The sequence below is a fragment of the Heloderma suspectum genome, chromosome 6 (genome assembly GCF_057233095.1).
Source record: "Heloderma suspectum isolate Gila_16-S chromosome 6, 16-S_ref, whole genome shotgun sequence".
In the NCBI taxonomy this organism is placed as follows: domain Eukaryota; kingdom Metazoa; phylum Chordata; class Lepidosauria; order Squamata; family Helodermatidae; genus Heloderma; species Heloderma suspectum.
In genome coordinates this window covers 3,053,684-3,065,702 of record NC_139463.1, presented here as the reverse complement: position 1 = coordinate 3,065,702, position 12,019 = coordinate 3,053,684, and the positions used below count along the sequence as shown (strand labels likewise).

The window sequence follows — 12,019 nt, the reverse complement described above, 5'->3', positions numbered from 1 at the left end:
GATGTTACATTGGGTGGCTCCCATTCTGTCTCTACAGATGCCAACCCTTTCTGCCTCGATCCTGCTCATCCTTTCGATGTAAGCAGCAAGGAAGCCATTTCATATGCCCAGGCAGCCTGGACCACCCTCTGGTCCTCCTCCTGCCTGAAACGGAGCAACATGGCTTAATGCCTAACTCAGTACTTTACTCAGCAGGATTTGCAGTAAGTTATCCTGTAATAATAACATTTACAGTATGGTTATATCACACTTTTGAGTGTTTAGAAGCACTACACATATACTATTAGCAATCCAATCCAATGGTCTGGCACGGTAGGGTAATCCTGATAGCCGAATATTGAAGACAGGGGTGCGTGGGCCTCTTTGGTTTTAGGCACAGGCTTAAAAAGGAAACGTGCCCATGATGTCAGGGATCCTGGAGTGGCTCCTGCTCTGGCATAATTTGGACACAGCCTGAGACTTGCTGCCATGTAACGCTTGAAACAGCTGAGAACAGCATGCCTAAGGCCACCAAGCTGGTTTGTGGGCAAGGTACTATTTGAACAACCCAGAAAGAGAAGCTATGGTTTGTTGATGGGTTGTGATCTCTGAGTTGTTTACACCACGGGTTGTTTACATGTGAACCCAGAACCATGGGCCGTTTTGCCAGACTACAAGGGTGATGGTAAAAATGTGGCAAGGAGGGATTAAAACCCCCCCAGCTGCCCTACATGCCATCCCTTCAGCACTGCAAAGGCATTTGGGACACAGGGATGAAATGGGTGAAAGAGGAGGGAAGCAAACAACCTAGGGGTTGAGAAGACAAACCACCATTTGTGTGATCATCTGCCAGAAAAACCATGGGTTAACCATGGGCTAAATAAACCATGTGTTACCGTTATGTGTGAACCAGGTCTATGTTTAGTCTTAGTCTGGAGGATAAGAACTAGTTCATTGGCCAATATCAATACAAAACTGGCAGGAAAAGCCTGCAACCAACGCTCAATACTTTGACTCTCAAATTTAATGATAAGAAGCATATGTACACTGTTAAAAAAGTAATTGCCCAATTAATGGCTCTGGACGTCTTTTTACCCCAAAAAGCTTTTGGACGGCAGAAGATTTGTGATTCTGGTACTCACACGTTACATCTAGGTAGTACTTGGTCTGCAAATCTTTGACAGCTGGATGGTCCACCTGACAGACAACAGGGACCCCATCATCCTCCCGCTCGACCTTCAGTGACAGCTGGCTGGTCACCGTGTACACCTCCGACCACTGCTCCATCTCTACCTTGCCTGCAAAGCAGAGGAGAACAGGGAGGCAGAGAGCAGATAAGTGGCAAATGACGGGACCCGCCTTCTCAGCCCGAGACCATACCTGTATTAACTCATTTGTGTGCAATGTACATCTGAAATGTCACTTGTGCAATCTGTACTTGCTTAGTGTCTTGCCCCATTTAACAGAGCTTCTCTTCACTTCTGTATTAGAACAACAACAAAAAACCCCCCTCTGCACATGCACACGGCAGGCGCTGGCGGAGCGCGAGGGGCCGGCCACACCAGGTCAGGGGAACGAGGGGGAGAGGTGTAGTAGCTGTCCCCTGCTCCGGGCCTGTCCAGAGCCAAAGGATGGCTGGGGGAGGCGTGACCCCATCTTCTGGCCTTCGTTTGCTGCTCTGCAGTGCCAGGTCTGTTGCCCAGAAAACCTCCCTCATCCATGACAGGATCCTGGATGAGGGTGCAGACCTGGCATGTATTACGGAGACCTGGCTGGCCGAGGCTGCTGCTCCAGCCCTTGCAGCCATGTGTCCAGCTGGATTTTCGTATGCACAGCAGCCGAGGGCTGGGGATCGGGGAGGGGGAGTGGCTGTTATCTACCGAGAGTCCTTGGTCTTCACCAGACCCCCTCTCCGGGAGACCAAGGTTGCTGAGTGCATGTACTGGAGGTTGGGCCCGAAGGGCAGTCTGGGGATTCTGCTCGTGTACCGTCCACCCCGCTGCACGACTGACTCCCTGGCCGAGGTGCTTGAGGTGGTCTCTGATGTGCGTGTACAGTCCCCTAACTTACTGGTGTTGGGGGACTTCAACGTACATTCGGAGGCCATCCTCACAGGAGCACCTCGGGACTTCATGGAGACCATGGCCTCCTGGGAGCTGCACCATATTCTAACTGGGCCCACCCATGTAGCCGGTCATGCACTAGACCTTGTGTTTGTTTCTGGAGAAGCGGGGAGTGATCTGGAAGTCGGGGATGTATCCACCACCCCCTTGTCATGGTCAGATCACTATCTGGTGACGTTGGACTTCTCGGTTCCACAACCCCTCCGCAGGGGTGGAGGTCCCATTAAAATGGTCCGCCCCAGGCGTCTTATGGATCCAAATGGATTCCTGAACGCGCTTGGGGATTCTCTGGGGCATGCCAATGGCCACTCGGTCGAGACCCTGGTGGGTAGCTGGAATGCCGCAATCACCGGGGCATTAGATCGGGTGGCTCCGAAACGCCCTCTCCCCCTGAACAGGGCTCGGATTGCACCATGGTTCAATCCGCAGTTACGAGCTCTGAAACAGGAGGCGAGACGGCTAGAGCGCCGGTAGCGGAAGTCTCGCTCCAAAGGCGATCAGACACGGGCTAGAGCTATATCTTCAGCCTATCACGTGGCGGTGAAGGCAGCAAAAAAGGAATATTATGCTGCCTCCATCGCGTCTGCAGAGTGCTGCCCCAGGAGGCTGTTCCAAGTGGTCCAGAGCCTGGTCGGTCCTGTGGCTCCGGAACCACTGGAGCATTCTAAGGCCTCCTGTGAGGCTTTGGCAAGGCACTTTGCAGATAAAATTGATCAGATTAGGTGTGTTACTCTGCACACTGTGGATACAGTTAGTGAGCAAGAGGCGGCCTGTGGCAAACCGGTTTTGTGGGATCGGTTCCAGCTTCTTCCTCCTGATGAAGTGGACAAGGTGCTTTCATCTGTAAGGCCGACCACCTGCTTACTTGATCCTTGCCCATCTTGGCTCATTATGAGCTGCAGAGAGAGACTGGGTGAAGGGATCAGGGCGGTGGTGAACGCCTCCCTTGAGGAGGGAGTGATGCCAACAGCCCTCAAGGAGGCAGTTATAAGACCACTCTTAAAGAAGCCCTCCTTGGATCCTAAAGTTCTGAACAACTTTCGCCCAGTCTCAAATCTGCCATTTTTGGGCAAGGTGATTGAGCGGGTGGTGGCGGTGCAGTTGAAGGCACACTTGGAAGAAACTGATTATCTAGACCCATTTCAGTCGGGCTTCAGGCCTGGGCACGGGACAGAAACGGCCTTGGTCGCCTTGGTGGATGATATGAGGAGGGCTCTGGATAGGGGTGAATGCTCCTTCCTTGTTCTCCTCGACCTCTCAGTGGCTTTTGATACCGTTGACCATGGTATCCTCCTGGACCGCCTGGAGGGGATGGGCATTGGAGACACTGTATTGTGGTGGTTCCGGTCCTTCCTCTCCGGCAGGTACCAGAGGGTAGCACTGGGAGAGGAGGTTTCGGACCCGTGGCCACTTACTTGTGGGGTGCCACAGGGTTCCATCCTCTCCCCGATGCTATTTAACATCTATGTGAAGCCACTGGGGGCTATCATCAGGAGGTTTGGGGTGCAGTGTCATCAATATGCGGATGACACGCAGCTCTACCTCTCATTTAAATCTTCACCAAGGTTGGCCGTAGAATCCCTGTCCAAATGTCTGGAGACGGTGAGTGGCTGGATGGGGAGGAATAAGCTGAAGCTCAACCCTGACAAGACCGAGGTACTTTTGGTGGGAGACAAGAGGAGGCTGGGGGATGTTGACCTGGTGTTGAATGGGGTACGGCTACCCTTGAAAGACCAGGTCCGCAGCCTGGGGGTCATTTTGGACTCCCAGCTGTCCATGGAGGCTCAGGTGTCAGCTGTGAGCCGGACAGCGCTGTATCAACTCCATCTGATACGGCGGCTGCGCCCCTTCCTTCCCGACCATCTGCTCCCATCGGTAGTACATGCCCTGGTCTCCTCTCGTTTAGACTACTGTAATGCGCTCTACATGGGGTTACCCTTGAAGACGGTTCGGAAGCTGCAGCTGGTACAGAACGCGGCGGCTCGCCTGATTAAAGGCAGCCGCCGGAGAGATCACATCACTCCAGTGCTGAAGGAGTTGCACTGGTTACCAGTTGTTTTCTGGGCCAAATTCAAGGTGTTGGTTTTGACCTTTAAAACCCTATATGGTTCTGGCCCAGCCTATCTTAAGGAGCGCCTCCAGCAACACCAGACAGGCCGCTTAACAAGATCAGCCTCAGATGGCCTTCTCTCTGTCCCATCAGCCAGGACAGCTAGACTGGTGGGGACGAGGGAGAGGGCCTTCTCTGTGGTGGCCCCCACTCTGTGGAACTCCCTCCCTAGGGAACTCTGTCATGCCCCCTCTTTAATGAGCTTCCGTCGTGCATTAAAAACGTGGTTGTTCAGGCAGGCATTTGGGTGGGTTAGGGTATTTAAAAAAAAAATTTTTTTTGGTAAAATTTTATTGTTTTAAATTGTTTTATGGGGGTTGTACATCGCCCAGAGTGGCTGGGTGACCAGTCAGATGGGCGATTAATAAATTTAATAAATAAATAAATAAATGCCCACCTATTCAGATCTACTTGAATCATGTGTGGGACATTGACGGCCTGAATGAAGGAAAGAGAAACAGCTCCTCTTGGTTGACAGGATGTTTCCATGCCTGGTGGTCTGGAGACAAGTCCTAGTCACCAAAAGGTGCCAAGCAAGTGGTGGTGTATAAGCCTGGTTTAGAACAGGAATACCAACAATGATAAGGAGGGAAGCTGGAGTGGGGTGGGTGGCGGTATTGAGTAAACCAAACAGTTTTGCAATGGAGTGGAGCTGGCAAAGACCTATTTTGAGCCTGTGAGCTCATAGTCTCTTACTGGCTTCCAAAATCAAAGGGAAGGGGGAGGAAGGGAGACCCACCTTTGCCTCATATTATTAAACATAAAATTGACAGCACTCAGCAGCGAGGATTAGGAATTCCAGGATGCTTTCCAACCACTTAAATCAACGGAGCCAGAAATCCTCCACCCTCTTCCTCCAATGCCATTGCCAAAAGCTATCATCAATAATTATGAGGGAAAGTGACTCTGTGGATTTACATAATTAAAAGTAGTAATTAAAATATTTAAGCAGGGGTACTGTTGAAGACCAGCAAAATACAGCAGCAGTGGGCTGAAGGAGAAGCATCCCATGGGGCTTCCTGCCAAAAGGAAGCCAACCAGAAGGGAAGGGGGAGAACAAGAGGAGGGTTGCAATTACAGGAGAAAGGAGAGAGGCTCCCCAAGAATTTGGAAGGCCCACTGTCTCCTTTACACGTTACCTGTCAGGAAGGAATCTGCCATGCAGTCCCAACACATGCTCTGGATCAACTGACAAGGCTACTCCACATGTTAGAGAGAAGATGGGCACCTCCAGTTAACTGACCACATCTTGTTAGTAATGTTTAGATGGAAGACTTGTGAAAGCAAACATGCCATAAAGACTGGCTGCAGCTACGACGGGCTGAAGCACGAGGATTTTTGCTTAACATGTGTTTTTAGACATAAGAATACCTTTCAGAGAAGATGTGCTTGGCCCATATTGGCAATGCTGAGTGTGTGTGCATGTGTGGGGGGTCTTTTTTGCTTTAATGTGTGAAGTAGCCCTAAATTTTCACTAGTGCACTAGCCCTCAACTAGTGCAGGGAGGGCTAGTGGTGGGGACTGAGGGCCCAGTGTGAATGCAGTTCATTTTACACACACACAGGCCTATGCTGGGCCACTGTAACACAGGCAAGGAAGGGCTGGGGACTCTCTAGCCAGTTCTTTCTCTCAAGAATGGATTAATTTTATTTAGCATCAAGTTAGACATATATATCGGATTCACAAAATGCAAAAGGTCTACTGTTGGTCCACATCCAATTTAGCAGGGAGGGGGGAATTCAGCATAATAGAAACCTGCAAAATTAAATTGGGTGGGGGAAGGGGAAAGTGACACGGTTTTGAAGCATCAATTGATGGCAAAGTAAGGATTCTATTTTGTCAGCCACGCTGTTTCATCATCTACATGAAACTGCTGGATGAGGTAATCTGGAGGTTTGGAATGAGGTGTTATCGGTATGCTGGTGGCACCTAGCTCTCCTTCTCCTACTCATCAAATTCAGATGAAGTGCCTGAGATCAATGACAGACCGGATGAAGGCCAATGGACTGAAGCTCCATTCAGACAAGATGGGGAGGCACTCAGCTCAGTGACGGGGCACACACTCTGCAGACCAAAGGACCCATGTTCCATCCCTGGGGTCTCCAGTTAAAAGGATCCAGTAGCAAGAGAAGGGAAAGTCCCCTCTCTGCCCGAGATCTGGGGGAACTGCTGCCTGTCAGACTGCAGGGCAACACCGAGCCTGGGGAACTAACAGCCTGGCAGCTTCCTATGTTCATACTATGAGGTACTGTCCTCCCAGGGAGGGCTTTATGTTTTTATTTGATTTATATCCCGCCTTTCCATCAAAAATAGCACTTTGCCTGACCTGGATGGTCGCGTAAAGCCTGATCGAGACAGGGCTGTGTCATCTATAAATAGTCAGCTCAGCAATCTGGAGGTGCCTTTAAATTTGGCCAGCTGAGTCTGGTGTGCCAGTTGCGGCCCTTCCTGGTCAGAGATAGTCTAGGTACAGTATCCAGGCTCTGGCATTACTGCAAGAAGTTGCACTGTGGGTCTGCCTTTGCAGAGCTTCTGCAGCAGCTAGAAGGCTGACCAGGGGGGAAAGGGGAATGGAGCATGTCTCACCAGCCTTAATGCAACTGCACTGGCTCCCATTCCATTTCCAGGCACAATTCAGAATGCCAATTTTAACCCTTAAAGACTGCCGGGGACAAGGAGTGCCTCTACTAGGACCACCTTTCCCAACATGTATCAGGTTAGACAAGACCATCTTGAGCAGCCTTCTTTGGAGCCTCTATCTTCAGAGATGAGGCAGGTGATGACCTGAGATGGGGCCTTTTCTGTGTCTGCTGTGGTTCCTGGAGCAGAACCTCTGGATGCTCTTCCCTAAGAGGCCAAAGATGTACCAGTGAAGACCCTTTTCTTCACCCAGGACTTTGATCTTTTAGAGCTGGAGTGTGATTTCCTCTAGCTGTCACTGGCCTCCTTTGCCTGCTGCTCTGTGTTTTATTTTTGTTCTTTTAAGGATGCTATGCTGGCTGGGGAATACTGGGAGTTGTAGGACTTTTTTCTGTCTAAACATGCATGGGATTGCACCCTAAATTGCTTATATTTTTAATTCTATTGTTAGCCACCAGGTTGGAGAGTGGGATTATCACAAATAAATAAATAAATAAAAGTTCTTTATTCCCTAGTCAACCCATGGGAGGTACAGAACCTGGATAGGGATTTTGGTTTCTATGAACAATTATAAGAGCCAGCGCTTTGGTTCGATATTTCTAGAAGCTATGATTTGCTTGGCATGCTTCAAAGTGCCAGGATGGAGTCCAACTGCTTGAGCAGCAGTGCTCACTGAAATTATTGGTTAGGCCTGCCATGAGGTGAGTCAAACACGTCCGGCTGCTCCCGATACAGCCAGTGTGGTGCAGTGGCTAGAGGGTTGGACTGCGACTGGGGGGACTTGGGCTCTGGTCCTCACTGGGCCATGACGCTCACTGGGTCACTTTGGGCCGGCCACCGACTCTCAGCCTGACCGACCTCACCCAGTTGTTATAAGGATGGAATGGAGAGGAGGAGGTCCACTGAAGCCACCGTGGGTTCCTTGCAAGAGGAAAAAAGATGGGATACAAATATAATAATAAAAATAAAATAAATTAAAAATATCCATGGAAAAGGAGAGATACTCAAGGCCCCGATCTGAGGAGATGGCAGCACCAGCAGTAGCTTAACAACGGACAGCTCAATGGGGGAAAGGAGCCGCTCGTGTTCTCTTGATGTTAGTGACAAAAAAGTGGGGGTGAGTTACTTTGCTTGGCAATACCTGCAGGAGGGAAATATGAGCTGAGTTCCCTTGTCCTGGAAGGCCAACTTCCCCCATTTTTGCAACAGATTTAATCATAAAACTTTACTGAGGAAAACAAAAAGCAGACTGTAGATAGTGCTAACCTCTGATGGATTTTATATTTCCAAAATACACCCCCTGCCCCATGCATGCACCCACACACACCCTACCCCTCTCTGGTGCCTTCCCAGTCCTTGCACAAGGACTAGACCCTGTAGAACATTAGTAATGTCACATGGAGGTTGAACGTTTACACCAGGAGTGGGCAATATGTGACCTACATGCCACATGTGCCCCCTGCCCAATTTTTTTTATAACAGAAACTAAATGGTGCTCCATAGTGGTTATGGAGTGCTAAAAGGGTCAAATTCAGCTTGACAGCAAGCTAAATTTGACATTTTAAGCACTACAGAGTGGTTTGCCATCAAATTTCAGTGACAAACTGGCAATTTTTTTTTAAAGCGAAGTATTTCCCTCCCAGTGCAGCTCGGGGGGGGGGGGACTGGCCCTCAGACCTCCCACAGTTACCCACCCCTGCTTTAGACAATCTAATTGCATATGAAGACCGGGTTAGCTTACTACTACGCAACGCTAAGAAGCTGCCTAGGATGGCACTTAATTGAGAACTAGGACTTTTGGTCAGCAGTGGATGCGAGGATTTCCCCCTTTCCTGGGCTTCCTCAAAATATGGGTGTGTCCATTGCTCAGAACAGGAAGGGCCAGTGGCTGTGCCAGGGAGCTGAAGAGTATGGGGGACCAGATTAGGTTAGAAGGCATTGCTGGGAGAGCAGCAGCTGCTTATCAAGGGAGGGGCAGGTAGAGCAAGAGGGAAGGGGGCAAGTCCTCACCTCAACGTATGGCAGCTCAGTGGCATACCTGCAGGGACACGGGGATGGCTTAGCCCTCTTCTTAGACATGCAGACCCAGGTGGGATGGTTGAGGAAGAAGGCTGCCAGGGTCATTTTTATAACTCTTTTATATTCTTTCTGAAAACTTTTGTAAGCCGCCTTGGGGGTCCTTCAGGTATTGTACATCAAACAACAGGTAGATGGGACTGAGTGGCATTGCTGTGCTGTGAGATGACTGGCAAGAAGACAGGGAATTCAAGACCTAGAATCCATCTTCTAGCGGTTTTCTCATAACATCACAAGGTTACTCAGCTTATTGTCAAAGCAACTTTAAAAACTACAACCACACCATTAAGTTGATTTAGGGGGACGGGTCTACCAGTTAGCTCCTTGCTGCCTTTGAACCATCTGATTGTCGTGGCTGGTCTGCTGGCCATTGCTGTGCAATTCAGCTCAATCTCTTCTCCTTCCACTGCAGTGTCCTTCTGGGATTCGATCCTCAAGTTACGAGGTGGGACTAGAATGAAATATTATAAGACATTATCTCAGTGGGTTATAATATTTGTTCCACCTCCAAGGAACTGTACACACAGGAGAACTGTGGGAGGGGTATAGCCTCAGCTCATCTGAGAACTGACACAGGTAGACGTTCCCCCCAATTTCTTTCAAGGGAGTGCCTTCCAAATGCATTGCCATCTGCAAGTATTCTAACATGAGCAACAGCTCTCACTTGCACTGTTACAGTGGCACCCTGCCCCTTTCCTCCTTTAGAGCTTAAACCCACCACTTTTGCTATTCCAAAATTAACACATAAGAAACAGCCCCAACCTAGTAAGTTGCTGAGAGGCTTGGCACAAAGGACAGGTCCTTGCATCGGAGAGCATTATTACGGAGACAGTGGTTTTCTTTCCTTTCAGGCATGTATTCTGCACAGGTCTGTCACATTTGTGAAATCCAAAGCCTGAGGGCTGCATTGATCAATGAAACATAATCCAGTAGTGTCTGGAACAGGAGAGAATCTGAGGCATAACTACAGTATCATGAAGTCCACTGAGGCAGCTGTAACAACCCTTACATCCTCCTCTTTCTCCCGCTACTCCAAAACATAAAGAAGATGGGACAGACATAGTTGCAGTTTTTATTTTAGAGTCAGTGATCACAGTGTTAACATATGCTTGCTGGTATTAAATGAAGCTTTAAAATAAAGATTTAAATTGATATTCTTATGAAGAAGTGGGCACTTTTTTTCTTTTTTGATTGTTCTGATGAAGCGGTTGGGTGACTCATGTATTAATAATATGTGGCGTTTTTTTTCCAGCAGATGAACAACTGTGTATGAAATATATCATGCAGATGAGAAAGGGAATTCGGTGTTGCTCATCGAGAAGCAAAATAGGTGGCACATTTTCTATTCTGGTGTGAACAAGGCTGACATGGCATCTCAAAATATTTGGGGAGGGGGAAGCACGTGACTACAGTAGTGGGCTGCATAAGTCGTATGTGGAAGGGAAATTAATCTTGTCCTTCCCAGTGTCCTAGGCACAAGTCTCTGTCCAACATCCCCAGGAATTTAGGACCTACTTGTTGGGATGTTATGCAGACCACCCAAGGGAGGGATGCGCACTGCAAATGTGTACAGTACCATATTGCCCCCTTTTCTCACTGACACTCCCTGCCAGGCAGGGGAAATGTGTAACAGGACAGTATCCACTGAAATCCCTCAGCAGAAATGAATGTACAACTATAAGATATCTCACTTGGGCAACACCAAGAAAAGGAGAAATCATAATGCAGCAAATGCTAGGAAACAACTCCCAAGGGTGAAAGTAGCTGAACTTGAAATTCATACTACAGGCTAATTTTAAATACTTTTTCAGTGTATAAGAACTGAATCTCATTAAATTGTGGGAGGGGGAGAATAAGAGAGGAAAACCCATGTAACTAATCAGCAAGTGTGATCTCACTTTGTGATTGCTTGTTGCAATTCAGGCTCTCTCGTTGCCAGAATCTTAGGAGACGGCATTAATCTGGAGCCACGGCTGTTATGGTATTAGCCACTATTATCAGTGGATACATTAATCCCATAGTTGCGTCTGTTCGGAGATCTTTGAGCTATGAGTAACAGACTGACACATACGGAGAGAATCTTACTGGTTGCCTTGGAGGAAGGGCTAGTGTTTGTAAGACCACTGTAAACCATGTGGAAGGAGGGTGCCAAGAGTTGGGGAGGCAGTATGGGCTTCAGCTTACATACCCTCTTCTGGGAGAGGGTTGTTTCTCCAAGCATACTTTGAAGGAGGGACCAGAGCTCCTACTTGGTTCTGCCCAGTTCAAATCCCCTGCTTTGCCAGCTAAAGATCCTCGGAAACCTGCACTTGATATCCTGGAGAGCAGCTGACAGGTAAAGTACCAAAGAATGGGGCTGGATAGGGCCATTGGCTGCCTGACACTATATTTTTTTACAGTTATATAAATTACACTGACAGACAGACAATCTCCTTACCACATTTAAGGTTACTATGGCAAAAGGAAATTCTCTTCTCTACTTCAGATCTATTACAATCTTCACCCCAAACGGTACCCAAACCCATCCCTGTCAGAGTCTGGCATCCTTACAACAAGACTGGTGTTGTGTTAAAGTTGTAAGTATTGAGAAATGGTTTCTCCTTGTGATCCCAGCAAGGCCATCCACAGCCTTCCCTTCCTTTCCAGTGGAAATATAAGCTTTAGTGCAAAACAACTCTGAGAAACAAAAATTTATTATCAAAAATTGAAACTCTTCCGCAAAGGATAGTGATGTACAACGGTGGATGGCTACACACACACACACACACACACGCACACGCACACGCACATGCACACAATCACACACACACACACACACAGCATTACAGGAACAGTAACTAGAAGCAAGAACAAAACTGCCCATTATTTTATACCAAGAATATCGTCAAGGTTTTGTTGATTGCAATTAAGCACGCAGAGGCTCTTAGAAGCATCATCAAGGTGTCAAAAGACATAATGGCCCTGCATATGTACATCAGACTTGATTTTCACATAGCACCACAGACTGCAACAAATAATTTATTTCTTCATTATATTTCTATACTGCCAAATAGCCAAAGGTCTCTGGACGGTTCACAGAAATTAAAACCCC

General features: G+C 48.3%; 1 protein-coding gene across 5 annotated transcripts in view; it reads right to left on the bottom strand.

Annotated features, from left to right (window-relative positions):
* CADM1 (cell adhesion molecule 1) overlaps positions 1-12,019 on the bottom strand; it is a 524,284-nt gene that overhangs the window by 59,012 nt on the left and 453,253 nt on the right. For all 5 annotated transcript variants that reach the window (XM_084860614.1, XM_084860615.1, XM_084860616.1 and 2 more), the window contains exons 4-5: positions 9,242-9,379; positions 1,122-1,277 (exon numbers count right to left, since the gene is read on the bottom strand). In XM_084860614.1, the coding sequence (XP_084716740.1) occupies positions 1,122-1,277; positions 9,242-9,379 (294 nt within the window). The remainder of the gene's footprint in view (positions 1-1,121; positions 1,278-9,241; positions 9,380-12,019) is intronic.